Source organism: Amblyomma maculatum, chromosome 1 (assembly GCF_055883805.1).
Source record: "Amblyomma maculatum isolate TAMU_Amacu chromosome 1, ASM5588380v1, whole genome shotgun sequence".
NCBI lineage: Eukaryota > Metazoa > Arthropoda > Arachnida > Ixodida > Ixodidae > Amblyomma > Amblyomma maculatum.
Genome location: NC_139344.1, coordinates 270,804,292 through 270,831,582, shown reverse-complemented (window position 1 = coordinate 270,831,582; position 27,291 = coordinate 270,804,292). Strand labels below are relative to the sequence as shown.

The window sequence follows — 27,291 nt, the reverse complement described above, 5'->3', positions numbered from 1 at the left end:
GATTATTTTTAGATTTTTCAAAGGCGTTTGACCTTGTTAATCACTCTGTGCTGCTTAAGAAACTGGATCACTACGGCATCAGAGGCATAACTCATATGCTGATTTCCTCATACTTGCGACATAGGTCTCAGTTTGTTAGTATCGCCGGTGAATGCTCCCAGTTGAAAGCGGTAGCTTCTGGCGTTCCGCAAGGGAGCATTTTGGGTCCATTTCTTTTTGTTCTTTATGTTAATGATATTGTCAACATCGACAGCACTGCTAAGTACATAATTTACGCAGATGACACTAACCTGTTTTTTTTTCGGGTACTTCAACAGCTGATCTCGCAAATCGAGCTAATAAAACCTTAAAAGAAATAAATACTTGGGCGGCTCATAATCACTTAAGGATTAACGTTAGCAAAACTGCAGCAGTCATGATTCACCCACGTCATAAACATTTTGAACCTCCTCTAATTGAATTAAACAATACTAGAATAGAATTTGTGCAGTCTGTGAAAATTCTCGGCGTTTACTTTGCAGCAGATATGTCGTGGAATGATCATATTAATTACGTAGTTCAGAAACGCTCCAGAACAGTTGGTATCATGCGCCGAAATTGCTTTAATTTTCCTACGTCAGTTAACATGTTACTTTACCACTCTTTGTTCTCTTCCATAGCCAACTACGGATGTATGGTGTGGGCAACAACAACAGCTGAAAATATTAACAAACTCACTGTCTTACAAAAGCGCATTATACGCATTGCATGTAAAGTGCCGTATTTCTTTCACACTGCAAGCCTTTTCCATCAACACAACGTTATATAAATGAAGTCCATGTATCACTATAGGCTGTGCTATAAATATAAACTCGCCATAATGAAAAAGGATGACTTCTTACTTACACTTGCTGGGTTAGAGCAAAGCAGAACTGTGTATGATACCCGTGCAGCAGAACCTTGGCATGTTAAGAAATGCCGCACAAACTATGGCAAACAAATGTTGCAGCATACCTTACCGACCCTTCTGAACCAGTTGTACTGCTCCGAAAATATAGATTTAACCAATATTTCTTTGAAAGAATTGCCCTAAATGTTCATGTAGTTTTTGTACTGTACAAGTAAAATGCACTGCGTACTAAAAGTACGTCTCTTTCTTTGTACCGACGATGTTTTTTTTTTTCCTCACATCTTGTTTGATGTATTGTACTCCGCCGCCGTCAATGCTGCTCTGTAAGAGGAAGCCAGGATTTCTCAAGCTGTCTATACAGCTTTTTCCCTGGCTGTCCTCGCAACACCAGTCGCGGAAATAAACCTTCAACAACCTTCAACCTTCTTTTTTGAGCCTTATACCCGTGTGTCATTCGTTCCGGAAGCTGTGAAAATTCGAATTTATTCGGATGAAAAAATTATTTTTCTGCTTTCATTGCTTTATATAAAAGTGCCCATTCTTCCGGTTAGTTGCGTTGCTCCACAGCATTGCCTCACAGTGGAAGAATACACTGCACGCACGCTGCGTTCTTGTCGTGACGTGCTGGCATGGAATCGGGTCTTAGCGGCTCTGCATCGAAGTCGCAGAGGACTCCTCTATAGAACTAGTGATTGCCTATCAAAAGATGTGTAATCGTGTTATCAGCACACTATAAATAATAGTCACTCATTTAAATTAAGGTCCAGTTGGTGCCCTCGGCAGCGGACGTTGCCTGGCCAAGGCCGTCGCTGGCCTCATGGTAGTGGTGCAGCGTCGGAGAGAACGGAGACTATACCGGTGGCTTTGCTATACCCCGAAGAAGACCTTATTTCCACCGCTTGATAGGGTTGGCTTCACAGCGATGGCGCCGCCGGACATTGCCCAAGGATGTGTGACCGACGAGTCTCCGTGCACGAAAAGTTGTCCAAGTGAGCCGATCGCTCTTTACATTGGACTAAAAATCTCACAGGAAAACAGTGTTGATACAAAGGATGCCCCGCTTGAGCCAGAATAATGCAGGCAATTTATACCGCGACACATTTGCCTGTTTTGTTTAGACACATTCATTGGCCCTCGCATGCCGTTAGGTGAGTGGCAGTGCTAGGCGCGTCAACAGGAATGCTGGAATTGTCCGGCTCACCCGCAAAGAGTTGGTGATCATACAACACTCCTCACGCCCCATGCCCGAATGCGAGTGAAGAACGGGCGTTCACCGGGGACCTAGCTACAAAACGATTGTACAGCGGTCAAGTCTCTTAATGCCCTTAATGGAAACTGAAAAGAAGCGAAAGTATTTCATCCCATTGGAAGGCAGCTCAGCTAAAAGTAGCAGCGAGCTTTTATGTGCGCACTTAATCAGTGTTAACATATTGAGCGTTGATGTCGCATGTGCCCTACGCCGTTTGGGCCTGGAGATCCCAATTTCAGCGTGGAACACGGGGGAGTTTAGCAACCGCCGCCTCAGGGCACTGGATCCTGAACTGCGTCTCCGCCTTCCCCATCAGATTCCTCGTCGAGAAGCAACGTTGCTGTGCCGTTTATGGCCCGATGCTGCGTTCACCAATAAGTATGCTTTCAAGATTGGAACGGCCGACAGCCCTGCCTGTGAAAATAATGGCTGTGAAGAGACAATTGGAACATCTCTTGTGTGAATGCCCTGCATTTGTGAGTGAAAGACATAAGCTGCGTTGTGCGCTGGACTGCCTCGATCTTCGCCCTTTAACGGCTGATAAGATCCTTGGTGCGTGGCCACGGCAGTCGACCGCCTTTAAGGCATACAGGGCACTGTTTAGTTTCCTAACAGCCATCGGCTTGTGTGACAGACTCTGACTGTGCTCCACGTCCCTTTTCTGTTCCCCTCTTTAATCCCCTTATCCCTTTTCCGCAGTGTAGGGTAGCCAACCGGAGACCTTTCTGGTTAACATCCCTGCCTTTCATCCTCATCCCTATCTATCTTAATCAGTGTTAAAATGGCGTTTAAGCTCAAACAACTAGGTAATTTTGCTACCTTGTCGCTTTCGTAAGAACGATGCATGCAGTACAAGGTGTATCCCTGCGGATAGTATTCTATCTTTAACAGTCATGAATACCGCTTGATTGTAGTTCCTCTCGGGAAGCAATTTTTCTTCTATTAATGAATGCTTGGCGGGTGTCTGGAGAAAGTTTCTGCGCAACGTGGCTTTTCATCCTGTCCGAGAGTAACTATGCTAATGAAGCTGGTTTGCCCCTAGAACTCATAAATAATGCCCCGATGAATTTCGCCTGCATATGAGTTTACAAACTGACGCTTTCCTTTGTGCTTTCCTGGTGCCGCTGGCGCAGCCTCATCGTGCCCGATGGAAGAAAAGCGGACGTCCTGCTCCATCAAGTGACTACACTGCGTGTCGGAGCCAATTTTCTCATTTTCTTCTTCCGCAGTCACTGGCCTTCTAGACGCGTAAAGCAGCGCACGACGTACGCACCGCAATCAGACCTTGATGGATGGGCCGCAAGTGACGAACTGCCGCCGACTGAAAAGAAAATTTGCTTTCCTTGTTAGCTGGATTATAGCTTACGGCACCCTTTTTCACGATTTGGCTTTACTGTTGCCTAGCTGTAGTGCTATTACCATGCGCGCGAAAATGTCATGGGCAAATTTTTGCCTTTCCTTATTTCGTTTCCACGCTTTCGCCGATTGGAAGCGTTATTGAAGCAGTCTTGTTTACGCGGTTCGCCAGCGACTTTCTACAGCGACAAACATGCGATGGATACCTCGCCCAGATATTTCGCACTCGAGAAGGAGCAAAGGAGGCTGCACGCGCCAACACCGAGATCTTGACAAGGCCAGCGAGCCAAGTCGCGACTGCGGACGGGCCAATGCTTTCTCTATTAATGAGCAATAAAGCGATAGCAAATAAAGCTGCGAGCCTAGGTCTGAGTCGATTCACGTGATTTCCAATCGCCACTTCACCCAAGTCCGTGCGCGCCGATTAATTTGCCTACCCTTAATCTTTCATCCGCTCTCGTGATGTTCGCGACTAGGAGAGAAGTTCATGCACCGGCCTTGTTAAGTTCTCTGTGGTGACGCTGCACGTCGCTGCTATTGTACCGCAAAAGGCCGCCCACAACTGTGGCCTAAAGACCACGAGGTATTGGTCACTACTGGCAGTAAAAACTTGCACTTGCAGGCACACAGGGCAACATGCATCCGCAAGGACGCACACGGCCATGCCCGAACTCATCAGCATCGCTTCATATCTGAGTACCCCCCTTTTCTACCATCCGAACAAATTAAAGACCGCATAACTAGAAAATCACTATTTTGTAACAGGACCATAGAGCGAAATAATAATTGATCATTGCGCAAAATATGGGAGCGGGAATAGGCAATGCTCTTGATACTTTATCATAATCTGCACTAGGTACAATTGACATACGTAGGTTTGCAATGAAAACTGTTTACAAAGTTTGGCTGCAGCACCTAACATCTCGCTAGAGCTTTTAAAGGAAGGCCGTGATTCGCTTATCACGGCCTATTAGAGCTATTAGAGATTTCATGTCCCAATACAGATGATGGAAGGACAAGACGGAATTTTTCCATTGCTCGACGGAAAATTAAAGCCGCAGAACGGTCTCTTTTGAGCGTAGCCTTATTGACGTTTTATTTTTAAAAGGTTTTTCCAGGTGCTTAGGGCTCAAGCGACCATAAGCATTTCTTGTTCTCTTTTATGCGTAGCACGTGTACGTCTCTTGCGGTAATAAGTGCGCTGAACACCATAATTTTTCTTTCGACTTATAAAAAGGAAATTAGAATTTCAGTGCCTCTCGCTTCTCCTATATGGCAGCACGACTTATCAGCCCCATGACGTGTTCAGGGTTTCAGCTTATTTTCGCTCTTTCAGCGATGACAGCTTACGAATGGCGCACACGTGAAAAGTGCTCGCTCCGTCGCAAGCGCCGCTTGGGGCCTGACTTTATATTTCATTTTTGGACTTGATGCTGCGGTGGTGCTAGACCCTAAACGCTCTAAATCTTGTCCCTCGTCCAATGGAACGGAACAGCACTTCTTTTTTTCGATCTTTATTTGTGTAGCCTTGGTCTGGAGTTCCCAAGGGACATAGCATGGCCTTGAGCCGTGCAGATGGACGCTCGCAGCACCTTCAAATGTTAGATTGTTGGAGAGCGAGGATAACTCCTCTCCTCATCCTGCATGCCACTGGTGTTTCAGGGGCGCGTGTCCCCATCAAGCGATAAACACCGAGCAGGTATGCGATAGCATGGGCGACCTAGCGCGGACCAAAATGAACTTTGGAAAAGTATCGCCATAGTGGCAATTAGAACGTTGAGGAGGGAAGTGCGCCATTTTTGTATATTGCGGTGGTGTAAACGGTAAGTAGTCACAAGCCATAACCTCCATACGGGAGGTCAAATGAAGAGCCGAAACGGGCCTGTTCACCCTATAGTGGACCCCTAATCGCATTAAAGGTAGGTATGTATGGGATGGACGACCAAAAACTTTAATAAGGGCATCATCAAACGGTTTTTTGGCGCAGATTATTGTTAGGTGAGCTGTTAAGCAGCATGAAAAATGCGCTATACTTAATATAGTCTGGCTGAGGAAACAGTAATTACTCTATCAATCTTAATTTTTTTTCCATTTAATGTTCTAGATAAGCTGAGTCAGCTCGCCAGTTTTACTAGAATATAGGACATTTTATCTGGATCACATTAAATTAGGCGAGATTATGAGATATTTTGTTTTGCATTTGCTTTTTATGTGAAACAGGCGAGTTTGTGAGCAAATCACGTACATTTATTGGGAACTTTCTGGTTATTATTTCGATCCCTTTATACAGCAACGAATATAGTTTACAGACGTGAGCTGCAATTATCACGGTAAGATAGAGAGGTCCTACGAAGAATGACGATAAGGTAAGTAATCCTACCTGAATAAGGAGATGAAACATGTGTCCTTCGTATGCAACGGTTTTCTTAAAGCGAATTCCAGTCGATGATCTGGAGCGAGAGTTTTTGCCCCACTAAACAGTAGAGCTGTTCCAATCAGAGATCGGACTCAGACACTGAGTTCTGGTTGTGCCGCAATGGTACAGTCCTTAGGTACCGTACAGACCTTGCTCATCTGCGTATTGTTAACGTTTTCCGGATCACCAGTTGGAATTCGTCATTATATCTCATGTCCTCGTCTTCTTATTACTGAGGGTACATTAGAGACAGCCGACTGCCCGCAAATTTAGTTGGGTGGCGCAGTGCCAGCGTTCAAAGTTAGAGACGAATTATTTTCCATCGCTTGCGTCCAGCATAAACCCCATATATTCGTTGGAGGTAAATGGTGTGGCGCTGAATCCGAGCTACTTGAAGAAATGCGAGCATGGGTGCGGCCAGGGTAGTCTCTTGTTTAGCCATTTGGCCGTTGCCTGGGGTGACGGTATGAGGCTGCATAAGTGATTCATGGTTCATATCTAGAAGACACAAATGTAGTCCTCTTAGGAGTGTTGCAGGGAACGCATATTAGCGCACCGGCGTTTTACGTAGGCGCTTAGAAGTTTTCTCGTTCATTTGTTAGTTTGCTGTTGCTGCGTAACACAAACACGCCATGTAAATAATACGTGACTAATGTAGAAAAGCACAAAACCTTCAGCGAACTTGTATACATTCAGATCGTGCATCTAACCAACAATCAAGCAGAACACAGAGAAAGATCAGCAACAATCAAAATAAAAATCTATCCAGTCTTTCAAACAACTCCGGAAAGCTATACTACATGCGCCTAGAAGCCTGGTTTGTGACCTGAGTCATTTTTTGCGTTGTTCAGAAAGCTACAACATATTTTTGAGTAACAATGCCACAGAATGACTTCAAGAGCTCAGAGTGCACCGATGAGACGGCCGTCACGGACAGTGAATGCGCTATCTCGGAAAGCGCAGTACGCTGGAGAAAACCAAAGGGAGTGTCGCACTGAGCTGTAGCGGACGCAGAATAATACGTCCGCATAATAACGAACCTGCGTTGAAGCCGCAGCTGGGGTCCCTGCTGACACCAACATCCCTGCTGACACCAGGAATGCTTAGTAGCTCAGGTTATGGTGGTAGTAGTTCAGGTGTCCGAAGAAGAGACTGAAGACGATATATACATACAAGGGCGCCACTAGCAAAGGCGGCACGGTTAGAAAACGGCATTAGGCGCTCATGGGGTTAAATTTTCGGTAAGGGTTCTGCGACCTTGGTTTGCGCCAGCTTTGTCATTGATGTGCGCAAGAGAGCTGTAACGTGGTCGTCGCGCTCGGCCATGATCGCAGTGCTGCGGGTTATTTATTTTTATAGCGAAAGCTACACTACGCTAGTAGAAGCGCATTTCGCGGAAGCGGGAAGAGACCACTACTGCGCATGCGCCATTACCATGACAACTATTTGGGCTGGAGCCATCTGTGTGCTCCGCGCGCCGTCTCTCCGCCGCAGCCGCTGCGCCGAACCCTTTGCAATGAGGGCCCCATGGGCGTCTCCATATTGCTCGCTGGGCTGTTGTGTGCGCCTGACGTCAGCACGGTGAAAGCGGCAGCGTAACCGGTTTGCAACAGCCCAGAGAGGAGGTATTTTGATCTCCTCCTCGCCGGTTGCAACGGTCTTGCTTTCGCTCCTCAGACGCGCACCTTGGAAGGAGAGCGGCCGTGCTCGTCACAGCAGCAGTACAGGCTGTGGGAAATTGACTCGTCCGATCCAAAAATCGTCGCATGGACCAAGGCCGGCCGACAGCGTGAAAACGAGGCTAGAAAGGATAAGCGGGTGGCCGAGATGCCCGATGAACGAGAGGAAGATCTCGCGAAGAGACGCCGCCAAGCCACTGAATGACAACGATGGCGTGTCGGTATCGAAATGTCAGTAGACGAATCTGCACAGGGTGGAGACACGGCTACCCGGCTGTTAACCGACAACACCGTCCAACTATCTGCCAGTGCCTCCTCCGCGCGTGTGTTTCAGGCAGAATTCGTGGACAACCAGTTTGGTTACGTGTGTGTAGTGTGGGCGATAGACTATAGCACAAACTCAACAGTTAGCTTTTCCTGAACGGACCACTGAGGTTTTAAGTTTAGCGAGCGTGTGCGCGACACGCAAGGCTCCGTTGGTAAAGAGAAAGTCCCCATATACAGTGTCAGGCCTAGGTATCGTTCCGCCGTTACCGCCAGGTCTAACCGTAGCTTTCGCTATATGTATCCTGGCCAAGCTGAACTAAGCCACAAGCAATATTTTTGCCTCTACGAACCTCCTGTTGACATCTTTGTGGCAAGCTCTCCAGTTTTTCGTTCTCCTCAATGAATGTGTATCGCCCATCCACCAGCCAATTATTACCCCCGCAGTAGAAAATAAGCGGCATGTAGGGACGTAACATGTTTTTACTGCAGGTTATGCTGAGCACGGCCATTGCTTGAACGGGGCCACTTGAAGCACACTAGTTGCGGCACACTAAACTGTGTTCGTATGTCTTGTCTGAGTAGCCGATAATACTCGCGCGCATGCTGCAACGTCGCGTAAATCCGCCTGTTCGTGCGCCGCGGCGCTCGTGAATATTTGATGAGTAGACGTCGCGTGTTGCTGAAATTACTGAACAGATGTATTTAAATGTTGAAGGAACCTGAATAGCCTCCCTCTCCGAGCACCGAGCCCACCTCTAATCTCGCCGATGCAAACGAATGGACGACAACCCGGCCACGAGAAGAGGCGGGCGCTGGAAACAACGGCAAAGTGGGAAAGTTGACATCGCGTCTCATTAAACATTTCGCATACGTGAGAAGATGCACAAACTTTTCCAAAGCCGCCTCTACAATTTTGCGCGAAGTTTTATGCGCAGGTGGAGCAAGCTTGCTGCGGCTCTAATGATGCTACGGAACAGCTTGTGCAATAAAGAGCCACGTACGGACCTACAGGCGCAATAACGCAGTATAATTACTTCTTAGCATCCTACCGACAGCTGAAATACAGCTGTATACCCCTACTCAAAGCTGTATAGCATTATTTTGTAGCGGTATGGCTGCGTTCGAGTGAATTCTAGTGAGTAATTACTCCCCTATTACAAAACTGCTCCACCTTGCGGCATTTCCCCGAAACTAGTGGTCTCAAACATACGCCCGCGGCGTTGTGTGATGCTGCCCGCCGGCTCCAAATATTTCAGCCTTTGTTCTGGCACTCAAGTGCCAGCTTCATGAGCCGACTTTACCACCAGACTCACTTTCCAACTCAACTGATTGGCCTTGTCCTCAGACGGTATGCGTTCTTTACAGAGAAGAAAAGACGCATTGGCTTCCTATTCTGCGTGACCTTCGGATTGAAGTCAGCTGCCTGCAAATGCAAACCACCGTAAAACCTGTCATCTTGTTCATTTGCAAAGTCCACATTTTACATTTTGAGCATAAAGAACAGTGGTATTTATTAGCCAGTGCACCCTTTCAGTAGCTCTCTCAAAGTCCTCCTGAAGTGGAACCCTTTCGTTATTTAGGCAGAATCCAGCGCGCCCCACTTTCCTTCCTTACGAAGAAAGGAAGGGCGTGGACTGGGGACGAGACGTTTTGATTAATATTAATTTAGTGCATTTTTTATTTTGTTATTTGTCGTTTCTACGTTTGTTACATTTCTGCTCCTGGCCCGTGAGGGGCGAAAGTTTCTCAGTGTGGCCCGTATAGCAATACCAATTTGAGAGCCTCGTCCTAAAAATTGTACTAGCACATTGCGGGAGATAGAGAGTGAAAGTGAGATGGTATTATTAGATGTCCCTTCAATTTTTGAGTGCTTTACTGCCATAAAACTGCATGACGAGTAGTGTCAGGAGACACTACCTTGCTTTTAAGAATTTTTGTTCATGACCTTCCTCTGAACAACACCCTGGTTATGAGAGACGCTTCAGTAACCATCGCCAAATAAGTTTGGACTGTCCTCGAAATCTCAGCACATTGGCGTATTTCGCCTATTCGCCTATAGACTGAAAACGAGTTATTTCGCAAAGTGAGACAGGGAAACAACGCTTCGCCACAAACACGTATACGTTCCGGTCTAACGCAGGAGGGAAACGCGGGAGCTTGGCTCACGTAGGATGGCTGTGAGAAAAGTCGATGCAGCTGAGCCCTTTATGCGCATGGAAACTTCTCATAGAGCAGCAAACATCGGGATGCCTTAAACGCAAACTATGTTCGTAGTAGGTGCTTCAAGCAAGACCTGGAGTGGGACTCTCTAGAGGAGCGGCTATTAAAAAGGAGACTAGACTTCTCTGCCGCCTTTATTTCCATGGAACTGCCATAAACCTTAAAATGTATTTGCTGCACTGTAGTTTATATCGGAAAGGTGCGCTTACGGATGGGAATGCGTGAGCTGCAATGTCCATTGTGCTGATCCTTTCAAGCGTTCTTTCTTTCTGCATGCCATCAATGAAGGGAAACAGTTGCATCATCGTGTTGTTGAATTCCAATCTGAGGCTAATTTTCGAACATTCTTGTCGCACCAATGGACGTGCGTGAATGCTGACTTGCTGTTTACCACCTTTTATTACGTATTTGCATTGGTACCGAGAAAACCTTTGATACATGTGAATGCACAGCTGATCCACCTGTATTCTTTCTTTTTTTTAGCTCATTTTTTACGCGCATCTTGTAGAACTGGTTAGCCCATGTATGCTCGACTTGTGTACGTATGTATCCCTTTCCCCACCCCAGGAATTATGCGGTCATGACGCTGCAGGAAATGCAAACAAATAAAAAATATTCTGAGAACACTGCAGAATCTGCAATGGAAAAATGCTCAAGCCTGCGTGTTACTGTGTTGTCCGCGAGTTATGTCAGCGGGATTCCACGAGTGACAGATATCGTGCCTTTCCTTTCATGTAAATCAATTATAGAACGGCGGTCAGCTGATGCGTTCAATGGAATGCTCGTTGTGTTCGACAAGGGGTGCGTGATGTACCGTGTACAGCAGCAAACCTCAGGCTTTCGCATTTCTTCACTGCAGATTCTGCAGGGCTTTACCTCTCTTTGCGTACTTTGTAACCATTCCCACCATTTGTGCACCCACATCAAGCCCTTTCCCGAAATCTCGGTAAAGTTCAAACATTTCATATTTCCTGCCATCGGAAGTTCGACCTAACTCACCGGAAGTCGAGTACCACGTGAGCAAATTTGTACGTCGCCATTACCCCTCTCGGCTATTTCGACGTTATACTGGCTCTATTTAATTACATAAATAACCCACGTGCACTAAAGTTTTTCCCCAGCGAGATTTTTTCATACTGTGTCTAAGGCAACCATTTTTTTTTTATACTCGTTTCGTTCAAACCATAATCATGATGAAAATTTCTGGTGACACGAAACTGTCGACACAGCCATACAATCCTTACGCATTAATAAATAACCGAATCGGCAAACAAAAGCAGCACAAACAACCACAGAACATGCAAATGACGGTACGACACAGATCTGTGCTACTGCACTACTGATGTAAGTACGTACAGGTACGCATACATGTATAGGTGCACCAAAAGTAAAGCGGAGCTCGTGGCCCAACTGGTTAAAACTGCATGCCAGTGCACTGTATCAGCAGATGCGCACAGAGAGAGGGAGCGGGAGCAGCAGCAGCAGCAGCAGCAGCAGCAGCGGCGGCGGCGGCGGCGGCGGCGGCGGCGGCGGCGGCAGCGGCGGCAGCGGCGGCAGCAGCAGCTGCTGCTGCTGCTGCTGCTGCTGCTGCTGCTGCTGCTGCTGCTGCTGCTGCTGCTGCTGCTGCTGCTGCTGCTGCTGCTTCTTCTTCTTCTTCTTCTTCTTCTTCTTCTTCTTCTTCTTCTTCTTCTTCTTCTTCTTCTTCTTCTTCTTCTTCTTCTTCTTCTTCTTCTTCTTCTTCTTCTTCTTCTTCTTCTTCTTCTTCTTCTTCTTCTTCTTCTTCTTCTTCTTCTTCTTCTTCTTCTTCTTCTTCTTCTTCTTCTTCTTCTTCTTCTTCTTCTTCTTCTTCTTCTTCTTCACACACCGGGCAAACTTTATTCGTACCGGTAAATATCCGCACGAATATACAACATTGCCTGACACATGTCACACAGGCTTCCAATCCCTTTCCCTTCACCGCCACCGCTGCCCATCTGGCTCGCCTCCTGGCCTCTGAGTAGAGGTAAGGGGGCTGAAAAAAAAACAGGAAATTTTGGGAGGAAAAACTTCTTTTTCTCGTTTTTTCCCGAGACATGGAAAACTGAAAAAAAAAAAGCATCCATAGAGTATGAAGCCCTTAAGAGTACATGAAAATATCTCCTGGTCCTTAAAGGGCCACTGTCCAGGGAAGGCCCTTTTAAGCAAAGGAGCCCAGTGTTTCGATCAGGTATCGGAGATAGTCTGTGCAAAACGCTACAGTGACACGCGCGCCGCAAAGCATCGAAAATAAAATTCAAAGCTCTCTCATGCTCTCCTCTGGGAAGCCAGCTTCCCCGTTTCCTGCGCTGGCCCGACGGGCCACAGCAATGACGCACGTACCGCGAACGACGTCCATTGGTCCGTCTCGCTGTCTGACGGGAGAAGGATGGGTGTCTACCGCTCGCTGCGCCCTTTTCCCTCGCCACGGCCAGACTGAATCCAGCGGCGCGCGCTCCCTCGGCCGCTTTTTTTTTTTTTTCTCGCTCTCGCGGAGTGCCACGCCCCACCTCCCTCCAAACGCGGAGGAGGAAGGGAAATTTGTCTTGCGGAGGCTAGACGACCTCGGGCAGGAGAGTGAAAAACCTTTGCGAGGGAACGGAAGGAGAGAAGCATGACAGAATCGTGTGATTGCGGTGGCTGTAACTGCGTTGTTAGTCACTCTTTTCAAAAACATTTTGCGGCCTTGTGTTCTAGGGGTGAAGTCTCACAGTCACTGGGGAAGAAAATATTTTCGACCGGAGGGTGGACAGTGGGCCTTTAACATTCATAGATAGCTGCTTCTAAATAGAAAAGAACACTTAGAAGGTTTGGTTTGGTTTTGTGGTTTAACGTCCCAAAGCGACTCAGGCTATGAGAGACGCCGTATAGTGGAGGGCTCCGAAAATTTCGTCCAACTAGAGTTCTGTAACGTGCACCGACATGGCGCAGCACACAAGCGCGTAAGTTTTCACATCCACGGAAAAGCGGCCGCCGAGGCCGGGATTCGATCCTGCATCCTTGGGCATAGTATAGTGGCTTCAAAATATGGTGTCCCAATACCTTTAACAAACAACATGATAAAAACTGAATGCATACAAAATGATCCGGAAGAAAAAAGAACGGAAACTCAGCATAAGCAGATTGGAACAATCTAGGAAGAAGCGAACACAAAAAGGTCGCCAATACCCCTTGCTTGATTGATTTATCAAAAATGCGACGAGCTTTAAACTGTCTAAGAAGCGTTATAGGAAAATAAACACAGCTGACAGTTCACGTGTATTGACTAGAAAAAAACAACTAAAAAGAGCACGCGCAAAAAGAGAAATGTTTTTGTTGTCACGAGGTTGCTTGCGAAAAGTGAGAAACTTTGAACTACTAAGATTTCAGAAAGAAAAAAAACGCAGCCGGTGACATCAAAGGAATACAATAATATATAGCTTAATAGTAAGGTTGAAAGTTGGGCGAGTTGAATCTGGTTCATTTTGATGCTATCCCTTTTGTTTCTTGTGTTTTAGTTTCGCGAGATGGGTATTTATTCCGTGTTTTTCAATAAAAAGTTTAGTTGTGAAAAAGCGCTCGTGTTGTGTCCTTCTACTCTTGGTCCTCGTTTTTCGCGCTACCTTCAAAATGATATAGCTTAAGAATGCTGAAATTTGTCATTTTCGCATGGTTGATTTGGAGGGAAATTTGGAAGCATTGAACTGCACATTAACATTCCTAATAAAGAAAGCCACAAGTAAGAATAAGAATGCATAAAAACTCAAGAGGAACATACCGAAATGTGATGTGTACATTTGGTCACGTGCCTGATGAAAAGAAAAATGAGATACACCGCAAACAGTACAAGAGAACTTACTGAAACATCAAAAGCACATTTGGACGTAAATATAAAACAACCAGAACGAACCACGAAGAAGAAAGCGCTAGGACGTGGGCAGACCTTATTCACACATGAGTGGCTCCAAAGAAAAAAAAAAAAAAAAAACAAATTAAGCTATACTGCTATATCCGAACTATAGTCCGCAGGTTATACATGTCTGAAAGCTGAAATTTTGCGCCATGCAGATTATACGTGGGGACTACAGATTATTTTATTTTTTCATACCGTTTGTCATAGCCGGAGAAGCCTACCGGTGTCGATGAAAAAGAAAGGAAACGTGTCCCGAATTGGCGTTTACGGCACGTTACCATGCTAAATAACATAGCGAAATCAGCTCTGTTATCGAATCAACTTCGATATGGAAACGAATGCTGTCGTGGTAACGAAGAGTGGCTGCTTTGCAGTGCTTATATTTGTGAGCACATGCACGAAACCTAATGAATAAAATTAAATAATAAATACGGGGATGCATAAATGTAGGTGCAACGCCAGAGCTGGCCTAAACAGCCCCGAGAAAATTGATTTTAACGGGTTCTAAAAGTGGATCAATGTAGTATAATGCAACGCACGGTTTGACGTTTTGGCAATAGAATGCTCAAAATCTAAAAAGAAAATTGTTTTCAACACATATTCGCCCCTGATGACTATACACCGGGTGCAGACTACAGTCCGGAAATTACTGTAGATTGAAGTTCACATAACATTTGACTAAAAAAGAAAATCACAACTGGAAAGCATATGAGTCGAAAAGGGAGCCGCGCTTTGAGAAGGAGGCGCAGAAACAAGGCCAGAACTTTGCTGACTCGCACTACATCGAATCGCTGCTGCTATCCTTTCCGGCGCTGCTCATCAACTAGAGGCTGTAAGGTTTGAGGTTGAACAAATGAAAACCCCGCAGCTTCTGTACTCTTGTACTTCGAGCCTGCTGCTCTTTGTGCGTACACAGCCGAACTTTGACCACTTCTTCTCACATGCGGTAGTGGACGCTACAACACATATGGCAAGGCAGCAGCCTCCTAGAGCTATGAGAAGTGTCATTTGTATTTTTATAACCATGTAAAAGTAGTACAACATATGTACAAGCAGCAAACAGCTATGAAAAAAAAAAAAAAAGGCTGCTTGCTGCTTCAATGGCGCTATGCATCTTGACTATAATATATAATTTATATTTTTTCCAATCTTTCCAATATTTTCGAAAAAAAAAAGTTCCTTTTCTCTATTTTTTTTTTTAGCCTTGAAATTTTCCGGAAATTTTACTTTCCTTCTTCAGTGACCTTCCCCTTCAACATGCCCAACACAACTTCGTGTCGTCACTTACACCCAGCTGTCGTGTCCTTGAGGTTCGACAGCCTTGGGGAAGTCTCGCCTTGGAACTAGTGCTTCGACTGCGGTTCTTTCACATTCGCAGACAGCCATGGAGGAGTCAAACCACAGCAATTCGTGTCTGACCATGCTTAGTCGAGCTTCCGCTTTGCAAACTATAGGTTCATGTGGGTTGAACCGAACAATTTTACTTTTTCCAAGCCGAATCGAATACGAATAACGAAGCTAAAAACTGAATCGAATACGAATCGAATGGCGACCGAACCGAAACGAATACGAATATAAAATGTATACTAATATTCCTTACTTGCGCTAAATTTTGCTAATGCTCGTACAAAATGAACAATCCTGGTAAACGCTGAGGCGGAATCGGTGGCGCTGCGGTACCACATCATAACTTATGAAATTAAAACCATGGCCGTTGAAATGCGACACGTTATCCTGTACTGATTTGTCGTCACACGAAATGAGTATATTAACTTTATGGTCGCTTAGTTAAACGTATAGGGAAATTACGTGTTACTATTATAACAAAAAAGAACAAACTAGAGCTACTCCTCAGGACATGAGACGGGTGACAACTACGTAGAGTCATGGTCTTCGAGACTGGGCACCAAGGCAAAATTTGATAAACTTGACTTAGCTATGCCACGTGGTTCAGTATTAGTGGCCATGTACGAGCGTTATGAACGTCGCCACATGAATGGGCACCGTCGAGAATTTGAACACTGCTAATCGCAGCAGGATGGTACGCAGCGTCTGTGTGAGCCTTGATTTTGGAAAATTTGTCGAAGAAAAATACGACCGGCCTTATTCTAGCCTCATATAAGGTACCTGAAAAGTTTAGATCATATGTGACCTATTTCGAATAATTTTGTACATAAAATCTTTGATCTATACTGCAATGAACGAATAGTATTTCGTTATTTAGAATTAATAAAATGAATGAATGAATGAATGAATTAATCCTTTATTTGATTGAAGGGATGGCTCTCGGCCGCTGTTTGGGTAATTAGGGAGTTAGGAGGGATGGGGGTGTAGCTTCTTCTTCACGGTTCTACAAGCTGTTCCTCGTTGCTTGCCATGCTGTTGATCTGCGCGTTGTAAGTCGACCTCTCCCACACTACTCGAAGCAGGTCGCTCTCACTGCCATAGGTAGCAATGGCATGTTGCATTGCGGTGCTTGATAGTATCTGATGTGCTAGGGTGGGCATGTCGTCTTGTGGAATATGCGCAATTTTGTTTCTTTCTCGAGAAAAAGATGCGCATTGCCATTAAGATGTTTTAGGTCTGCTGTACACTGTTCCTGACAGTGGGTGCATGTGTTGTGCTTGAGTGCTTCGTGTCTGTCGAGAAACCACTTGTATGTTCGAAATTATTCGATTCTTAAAATAGTGAACTGAATGATTTCAATTTTTATTAGAGATTTTCCAATATACGCACATCCCTTGAACAGTGAACACAGTGCGTGACAATCATACCCAAGTCTTACTATAGGCCCCACCGTTAAATGCAATATTTAAAACGAAGAGACCGTGGTCTTACAAAGATCGATAAAAGGACTGCGGTTGGCACCTGAGCTCCCAGCTGCAAATTCGCGATTACTATTGCCTGCGTCGTGCAACTCGGCGTTCTAACTGTGCTGTCCCCTCTAAAAGTGGCCGGCACAATGCCACTCTAATGCAACCTCAGAGCCACGCTTACTTCCTGAGGCGCAATCTACAATAATTCGTTCAGTCTACTCTAATTAAACTGCTTCAACTATCGAATTCGATAGTTTGCAGGACGTCTGTGCAGACGAATTGTGCGGCATTGCGGATGTTGTCAGCAGTTTTAAACAGTTTACACTTGGTGAAGTATTATTAGCTAACTATATTTCTTTTGTTTGTTTTTGAACGTGGAATTATGTGCGCAAAGCTAGTCGATATCGAAATGAAAAGCAACAGATGCGCCGATATTAGCATAGCCGCACTTAAAAGGTTGAAGGCCGCATTTGAAAAAAAAAAATATATATAGCAGAGTTAAACACATGGTTCAACATAGTTTGACGAAAGGCAGCTCGGTTTAGTTAGGAAAGGTTTGTCTATCTCAACCAAATAACTCACAGCGGCTTCGGCGATGTGCTTGGCGCGCTTTCTTCCTCGTGTACGCTCATGTCTGGCTGACCACTCTCCAGACGAACACCTCGATCTCAATTCTCATTATCATTGACGCTTCTGAGCCAGTTGTGTAGCCTGTGTGCGGGATCTTCCGATTCTACCACCGGTGGTAACAATTACGCTCCAATTCTCTCCATGGCGCTCACGGCGATCCGACGGCCGCAGCTCACCTTCCATGTCTGATCAGACAGCGTTCTTCTGCTTAAAAGGCAACTCCGGTGGGTTTTTTTTTTTTTTTTCATAATTTTAAGTTTTTGATTGCTTCACATTGCTCGGTGTGCCCTGACTCTGACACAAAAAAACCACGTTTCGAAATTCCAAGTAGAACAATTTAAAAAAAGGGACAAACAGCAAACCGTTACCGAAACTGCTTTCATGGCCAGAAACGATGTTCCAGTCCACGAAACGGTGACGTCACATACAGTATTAGAAAAGCATTCGCACGCACGTTGAATGGTGGAAATAAAGAATAAAAATTATGACGGAGTACATAAAATGTCTGAGATAGCTAAATACAAGCTTAAAAATTTCATGATCGCGCGGACAGTGGCCAGTAACGCGGGTGTGCGCGGGTTCACTGTTTGTGACGTAACAAAGGCAGTGTTACCCGCAGAAATGTTCTGAACTGAAGCTACGATAACTGCAAATTTTGAAATCTTGTTGCGCACGAATGAATTATCGCACGGCGCCAAAATTTGGGATTGCATCTAGGCGTAGAGAACAACCTACAGTAAAACTTTTACCAGGATATTCCAATGTCGACAAACCTCCGGAGTTGCCCTTCAGGCCAGACTGTTGTTGGCTGTACTTGTAAATATTAAACCAAGGTCAAATCAGACGTACCCTGTTGAGCGATTTTTGCGTTCAGTAGAGACAGCGCTCTAAAACGAAGCAGCGTTCACTGGGCGCCGGCTCATGCGACGCCTTTCTTTTCCGCGGCGCTGGAGACAAATCTACCTAAGAAAAAGGCGCCGCTCCAAGCGCTAAGACCCGACGCCAAAGAAACATTTCTCTGTTTCCGCAATTGTGAGACAGACGCAGAATTCAGCGTGGCAGCGCCGCGAGGAAAAATGCTCTGATACGGTCGACTAGGTGACCGAACAAGCGAAACTAATAGCCTCCTCCGATTTTAAATCACCAGGGACGGAGTAGAAGCTCCGTGTAGAATGCGTATGCATGACAGTGACCGAGTCAGTAGCATCTAACGAATAACGCTGCGCATCAAGTGCGCCTCTGAGAATTTATAACGCATAAGCGCACTGTCTTCGTGACCGAAAGTCGTCCATCTTGAAGTTGGACTGTGTCGCTTCCGGCTCATTTCGCGCGTCTGTTTTGTTATCGCGCATGGAGAAAAAAAAAAAAAAAAAAACCTCCTAGGAATGCGCGACCAGCAATAAACCTACTCATAAAAGGTAACAAAGGAGACTATTGGCCCCTGTGGCGAGGGGTGATATCTATACCACCACCGCGCGTGGTCTGGCAAAACAAAAGGAAACTTGGACCTCGCCATTCAGACGCCCACCTCATGGGGCGCGCCAGGCGCGCACTAACACATACCGACACGAATACATCAGGGACAGTCTCGCAGAGCAAGAAAACTGAAGAGGGAACGCCTACGACCAGTTGGCTTGGGAATGTTTGGCGCGTGACGTCACGCTCCCTCCCGAGTTCACGAACAAAACCTTTTCTTACTGGATTGTGGAGCAGCTACGTAGCCAACAACATAACAGTTATCCATGAATAGGCAAGGCACGGTGCCTATACATGAAAGCCATGATCAAGGTCAGTCATCCGACCATGACTTCAGCTTTGACCTGAACTATGGCCTTTTACCCTGACCTGTGTCCGTGACCTTGACCGCTAGAGCGAAATTACTCCCAATGCTAGCGTCGACGCGGATGCAAGTTCCGCAGTACGGCGCTGTAGTCGAGCAGCAATGGTGACGTCATCGGAGCGTATATGCGGCGGACGCAGCATGCGCGTCCTTTCTTACCGCCAGGTTGGCCGATACTTATGGCATGTCCATTTACTACAGAGATCCCAAAACGGTGTTAGTGAAGTTTAAAGCACCAAATAAAAACAGAAATTAATTGGTGACAAGTGTATGTCTAATTCCAGCCAACACAAAGCTAGGCGACACAAGAGCAAAACCTGTGCAGCACCGCTTTCGCGCAATATTGCAATTTTATACAAAATTATCTGCACTTTTCCTACATGTTACCGGGTCATTTTGGATCCTCTATTTTAACGCTTGATTGCGTGGTTGATTGCACACAGTTTCTACAGAAATTGTAGACGCTTCGCTCGCCGAAGACCTCCATTGACGCAGTATAAACGTGCGCCCTAAGTTCAGAAATTGAAGATTGTATTTGGCAATAGCTTACTAATCTTTTTTACCCACCTACCATATAACGGACCCTATATATTCGCCGTGGCGAATAATCCCCACGCACAGACCATATTGTCGCATCTTTCAGGGCTTAAAAGTTTTGTCGCGCCGCGGCGGCTCAGTGGTTACGGCACTCGGCAACTGAGCTGAAAGTTCCGGGTTCGATCCCGGCCGCGGCGGCCGTGCTTCCTCTGAGATGAAACGCAAGGTGCGCGTGTACTGTGCGATCTCAGAGGGCATTAAAAGAATCCCTGATGGTCAAAATTATCCAGATCCCAAAACTAAGGCGTCCCTCACAACCTAAATCCCTGTTGCATGTTCAGCACACACTCACAATATACAAATCCAAAAATGTGTAGATTACGAAACAACTCGGTATATGCTAAGTATGCGTGCCTTTTGTTCATCAAGAATACAGGACCGGTTTTCGTTACGATGTGTTGAAATGCGACGGGCATATTAACACTTTTTCTTCCCTTAACACTTTGTTAAGAGAAGAAAGAGCATATGTGTGGAATGTGTGGCGATGCGCAAGAGTAGCAAGGATGGGTTATACCACGGTAGGTTATTCGATTAGACTTGATGCTGCAAAAACAGTTATTAGCGCACAATAAGGCGGCAGGCGAAGTGAGAGACTTATGCAACAGAGGGACCATTGAGGAGGAGGAGGGAGAGAGTCACCTGGTGTCGTCTTACTGGTATGTTAGATGTGGGCTGCTCTGAGGCCATTATTCTTTAATTAAACTGCGGTGGAGTCGCCAACCTATATAGATTCACCTCCGATATGAATTGAACCCGCTTCGTCGTCATTCTGAGATCCAAGTTACACCCGCTAGCTTTGTCTGTCCAACCTAGCACGTTATGATAAGTGGCGCGGTTCAGGACTCTACTTTTTATTGTTAAAAGAATTTTTATAGCAATGTTCGTCCATCCACTCGGGAAAAACGTGAGCAACTAATATGACTGAAGGCAGATGTTTCTTTTCGAACCCCCATCGACCAGTTCACAGACAACGTGGCTAATTCTGCTAGACGGCAAGAAGCAAAACAACCTTTCTAGCCCCTTTATAGATCACCTTCGCCAGGTAAACAAGAAAGCTAACCACCGACACACAGCCTATAAGCTGTGTGTTGCAAGAATTTTCGCGTACGCTTTGCAAATCAACTTCTTTCCGTAGGCATTCCGCCTTTATTGGAATAGTCAAACAGTCGAGCTACCTTCGCGGCTTGCAAGACTCGCAAGTCTGCACGGTTCAGCTTAATATGCAAGCACAACGCATACATCTTCGCAAGATCCTTTCCCGACCGTTGACCTGAGTGACGGCCTTATCTGGCGGCGAGCCGAATAAAGTTACGGAATCAAAATTCGCAGTGATGGCTCCGTGATTGTACAGCATGCACTGCCAAAGTGAAGTCGCCAACACCTTTTACTTGCAAACCTTTTTATTATGATGATGATTAGGATGCACTTCACGAAGGGGGAAAATGTCCATGAAAATAAGAAACGCTGAAAACGATGATCCAGAGTCTGACGTGTGAGCTGCGATGATGACAGCTGAAGGCCTCGTAGGCACGCCGCAGCTGCACGTGCAGAAAGGGGAGCGTCTCCCAAGCAGTCACCACACTTTGCACTTGTTCTTCGGGTTCATGTCCGTGTCGCTGTCGCACATGAAAGCGTGAGAAAAGGCCACGTTGTTCTGCAGAGCAGTGTTGAGCCTGCGAAAAGCCAATGCAACGCATACCGAAGATATGGAAATAACGAAAATGTTCAACCTTGGCGTTCAGCGTGCGATATCACTTTCGCCCTCTTTCAGTTGCAGCTGCAGATTGCACAAATGCAGCAGTGTGTACTCGAAATGGCAAACAGGCGAACACGTATATATGTGATTAGAATGCTTTAGGCAGACTAGAGTTCGCTCAGAAACTCGCCTCCGCGGACGGTGGGTCAGATTACCGGATGGCTTTGCTCGTACACGCAAATTATTCACACCTGCTGCCAAATCAGCACATAGAGAAAGCATATAAGCTACACAGCGTTCACAAAACCTTGGTATTGAGATAAAATTCTTAGAAATTTTATTCAATATGTGAATACGTGTGAAGCAGTTTGCTTTCTTTCGTAGCCATACGGCTGCGCACGGGAAGTTGCTAGTGTAGAGATCGACATTTAACCTAAATATTTGCGACCTCACCTCAACTGAAATTGTGATGACTTTTCTCAAACTCAACCTAACCAGTTGAGGTTGAGGTCTCCTGAGGTGACCTAACCCCAATTTCCGGCACAGTAATGGCGACCTTACTCAACCACACCTCATACTCATATTGTGAAGTTGAGGTCGGATACTCGACCTCAAAAGAGGGGAAAAAATTTTCACCAAATAAGCTATGCCCCGAAAATTCTAATTACAATTCATCTGTTGAGAATTGTAAACCAGCCATATTGATAACGGTACCTTATAACTACTTGCTACGCAATAATGCTGGCTGTGCCCTTAGTGTTTCGCTTAAATCAAGCCAAAAGTTTTAAAGAAAGCGGGACACATTTGCTGAATGAAACTAAATATGCATTGTTTACCGTTAATTGCATGATTGGTAAGAATAACGACGCAGTTTTAATGCGAAAACATTTCTTGTCTCAGGAGTGGCGTCGTCACCGGAGTGTGACGGCGACGTGTCGACAGCTAGAGCCTGTTATCAGAGTGTGTCAGCACGAACTGTTAATCATTCATTGCCTAGGTCGTTAATATAATAGCTGATTAAGTAATTAAGTAAATAAGAAAAACATTTAGGTCACAGACATGCATAATTCATCATACAGTTGGTCAAGTGCACGAAGTAATTGTTTGCTTCAGTCAATTTTACTTCAAAATTGTTGGGTCGTTTCATCGCTAGGGGAAGTAGTTAATCACCCATATAGTAAAGTAACCAGTTTATTAATTGTTTAGTAATTCATTGAACGAATTAAATAACTATTGCTCAGTTACTTGGCTATTGATATGTCATTTCACATTAGAGTGAATTTGTTAATTACCTATACAGTAAAATATTCAATTTACTTCGATTGCGAGTTCATTATTTGAACACATTATTAATTGCATGAATTAGTGAATTACTAAGAAATTGGTGGACCACTTGCTCATTTATGTTAATACGACAATTATTCAATTATATTAATTGCTTATTCGTCAGAGGCATAAAGGAACAGACACCTAACAACATAATCGGAAGCAGTAAGAGGCGCTTTCGCCTTATTCTACCTAAGCAGACATACGGACTTAGGTGCAAACTTAAAAAATTTTAAATGTCCAGTCTAGAGCGCAATGCATTTCATTCAGCTACACGGTTAAGAAACAAACAATCAATTTTTCCTCAGTCTACCTCCAGTGTGGCCCATTTCTCGGGCATTTAAAGAAATCCCGTGAAATACAAAGAAATAGCACATTCCCACGCACGCTTGGTTGATGCAAAACGTTTTTCTCAACGCGGTAATACGGGAGCGCAAGAGCACAATCACATTTTTTTTAATACATATTTCGTGGATTTTCTTACAATGCTGGAACCAGATATTGGATACGTTTGCGAAAGAAATTATATCTACAGTTACCCCTCTACTAATAACCTAAACACATCTGACACTAATACGAATAACAAAAATACATAATTCATCCTTGCCAGTTCACAGCAATTAAAAATAACCTCAAAAGCACTACACGGCAGGAAAAATGTAGTTTGTTGCATCCAGCTGCGGTGAACTGATTTCATAAATCGTTGATTCAAGTTGCGTGAAATACTCCGTATATATAATATGTGGTGCAACTAAGGTCTTAAGTATGCATTCTATAGGTTATGGCAGTCTTGTGACTAATTTACACGTAGAAGATCCTGCAAGTCCCATGTTTATTGGAGGGCCCTGCCTATACTTTGGTCGGTCATCCGCTGCTACAACGTATTACGCATTCGATACTCTTGATGGTCGTGATGATGACATTGGCGTTTTATTACGGTGCAAAGACCTCCGAAAAAGTGTGATGTAGAGCTTCCAATATACATATAGCTGAAAAATAAAACGCATTATCTTCCAGTTTTAGTTCATTTCGCTTTCAGCGTGTTATTCAATCGAAGTCCTGTCGTCAATAAAAAGGTGCCGTATACTCTAGCAGTGTGTACACTTGCAAGTTGCCACATTCCACAGTTGGTCCACGAAGAAGCCACCTTCTCCCTGCCTTAACTGAGAGGTGGCAAAATGGAGAGAGGGAAAGCACCCCTCACCACTTGTAAGGAAAGATAGGTTAGCAAAAATAAAATCAGCTAACGGTGTAAGCGTGCGGCTAATCCTCCGCAAGGCGGTTTTCTAGCCGAACACCTACCATGCGAGTAAATTATGTGACTAACAGAATAATCCCTAACGAACAAAATTCAAGTATTTGTAACCGCGCTCCTTCCAAGAAGACCGTCCTGTAAACTCGGGCTGAACGGAAACGGCAGAACCGGCCAATATTTGGAGTGGGCCGCAGCATTCGGTCTTCCTAGAGAAGCCAGCCTAGCCCCAACAGCGACGCGGTACACTTCGACAGTGCCCTTGAACTCCAGCTCCGTTGAGTTCTCGTTAGAGTAGGCCACGGCAACTGCGAAAAGCCTCGATCTCTAAAGCCGTCATCAGTCGACCTCGAACTCAAGCATGAAGTTGAGGTCCGTTATTGTAATCTCACTTAAAAAAAAAAATCATCTGCGGCCGACCTTACCTCAGCCTCACCTTACTCCGTAAGACTGAGGTCATTTTGAGGTTGAGGTAAACGTCATGAGGTTGCTCACCTCTGCTAATGAGTAATTACTCCATTAGTACAAATCTGCACCACCTTGGGGATTCCCTCTAAACATTGGACTAAAATGGAAGCACAGTTTCCTCATCTTACTGCGCCCGTAAGACATGCCCCCGCCAGGCGTGCATTTTTCTAAACGGGCCCCGTAATGAATCGCGGCCAGCATGTATATGAAAGGAACCGCAGTCTACTCTTCTTACGGTTGATGAAGCCGTTATCCGTCAATGAAGCCATTACCAGACTGCATTTCTACAACTCGGCGCTTTGGCGCATTCAAAACCAAAAGAGCGATTCCGGCAGTCGTGCATGCGCATTTTTTTACGGTACTGAGTCATTTACGTTATAGGTATAACACTTTTTTGCAATAGGCATGGTATAATTCAACTCAAATGTGTTCACCAAGGCTCAACTAAAAAACCTAAATATTTTGTGCACACAGGGGCTGTCTCCTAACTTCCCCATGCAGAGAAGCACCCACTTTCTTTGTGAAGCGATCGTGGAAAGATAAGGTGACAAAGTTAAAGTCATCATCATTTCAAGAAGACCAAACGAGGTTCTATGCACTCGGCTTTCAAGACACCGAATGCAAATATTTCCCTCCCAGCGTGAACGTCTTTGGCAATACACGAGATATATTCCAGTTTTCGCTTCTCTCCGCAGGGCGGAGGCACGTCGTTTGCCCAAACATGGTGCGAGTTCGTTACAGGATACGAACGTTTGTGCACTGAAGAGGCGTCATCGCGGAGTAAACTTCTCACAGCGATTGGCGACCGCTATATTTATGCAAAATTCTTCGTGGATACTGCTGCGCCTAAGAGTAGAGCGGACGCGTTAATACGAGGTATTTCGACGGTGCGCTCCGAGCCCATCCGGACAGGGCGATGCGCAAGAGTAGCAAGAACGGACAAGTTCCGAGTACGTTATACCACGCTAAGTTATTCGATTAGATTCGATGCTGCAAAAACACTTATTAGCCCACAATAAGGCGGTAGGCGACGTGAGAGACTTATGCATCAGAGGGGCCATTGAAGAGGAGCAGGGAGAGCGTCCCCTGGTGTCGTCTTACTTGTGTGTTAGATGCCCTCTGAGGCCATTATTTTTTAAGTGAACCGTGGTGGAATCGCCAACCTAGTTTCACCTCCGATACGAATTGAGCCCGCTTTGTCGTCATTCTGAGATCCAACTTACACCCGCTAGCTTTGTCCAACCTAGCACGTTATGATAAGTGGCGCGGTTCGGAACTATTTAGTTTTTATTGTTAAAATCATTTCTATAGTAATGTTCGTCCACCCATTCGGGAAAAACATACGCAACTAATATGACTGAAGGCAGGTGTTTCTCTTCGAACCACCATCGACCAGTTCACAGACAACGTGGCCAATTCTTCTCGATGGCAAGAAGCATTTAAGTGCAGTGCTCTTCGATAACGTTCTCAATGATGAGAAGTTTGCTCCCTTTACACAAGGGCGATAGCAGGAGAACATCTAACGCTGCCAGCATGGCCCGCCTCGATCCTGAACACTCATTCCTCTGGTTGGGCTTCAGCAAAAGTGTGCCAAACTTCACGGATGGAAGCGTGCAAGCAGTGCAATGCAACAGACCCAGAGCTACAACAACACGCAGCTTCGTACACTGCAGCGATCCGGCTTACTACTGACAGATTCGCCGACGAATTACATCATTACTGCGACTGCTGATCCAGCTAAACTACGCTGCGGGCAACGCATTGGCGCTTGATATTGCAACAGTGCCGTTCGCACCTGAGAGATCTATTTTAGGGCCTTTACTGTTCATACTATATATTAATGACCTACCAAATTCTATTAGTCCAACTCACTGTTCTATGCGCTGATAATACATTCGTGTCATTATCTCACAGGTTCATTGAAGAACTATGCGTTGATTTGAATGCCGTTTTGAGTAATATAACGAAATGGTATCTTAATAACCAGTTAGTTATTAATCCCACTAAAATGAAATTTTCAGTCTTAAAAATTAGCCAGATATTTATTCTCTTACGTTAACCCTCGGTTCGTATATACTATTCCAGCTTCTCATAACACTAGCTTTCTTGGCGTTATTCTTGATTCTACACTTTTCCACCCACACTGCTCATCTGAAAAAAAAAAAAAAAGAAAAAAAGATTTATCTTTGACATTAGAGCTCAGATTGAAAAAAACGTTCTATTTTCTTTGTTACCTTATCTTATCTTTGTATTTTGATTTCGTTCACAGTCGCCTCACTTACGGTATTCCTGCTTAGGGGAATACTTAATACCGCTATTTATCGTCTGCACAACCTTTACAAGTTCAGGCCATCCTCATTATCATTCGCAGCTGTTTTTCTACCAACTCTTCTGCCTTATTATATGAATACAATATTTTATCAGTCCACCAGCTCTTTCAGTATCACCTTAGAAAATCATGTTCCTTAAGCTGTTAAATGACACCCTCCATTTTAAATTTGTTAATCTGATACTGCTTTCAAACTACAACTCTACCAGATTTACAGCAAATAATTTCCTACTCCCGAAAGTACGTAATAATTCTGCAAAAATGACGTCATCTCTTGCAGCCATTTCATTCTGTAACTCATGGCCTTTAACACTGAAAACATCAATTCCCTTGCCCACATTTAAGAACAGCCTG

The 27,291-nt window shown here is 45.1% G+C and overlaps 1 protein-coding gene across 1 annotated transcript in view; it reads right to left on the bottom strand.

The window, feature by feature from the left end:
• Positions 1–21,292: 21,292 nt before the first annotated feature.
• Positions 21,293–27,291, bottom strand: part of LOC146206521 (uncharacterized) — a 29,761-nt gene continuing 23,762 nt past the window's right edge. Inside the window, exon 22 of the mRNA XM_084609534.1 lies at positions 21,293–21,539. Within this exon, the coding sequence (XP_084465660.1) occupies positions 21,440–21,539 (100 nt within the window). The 3' untranslated portion in view covers positions 21,293–21,439. The remainder of the gene's footprint in view (positions 21,540–27,291) is intronic.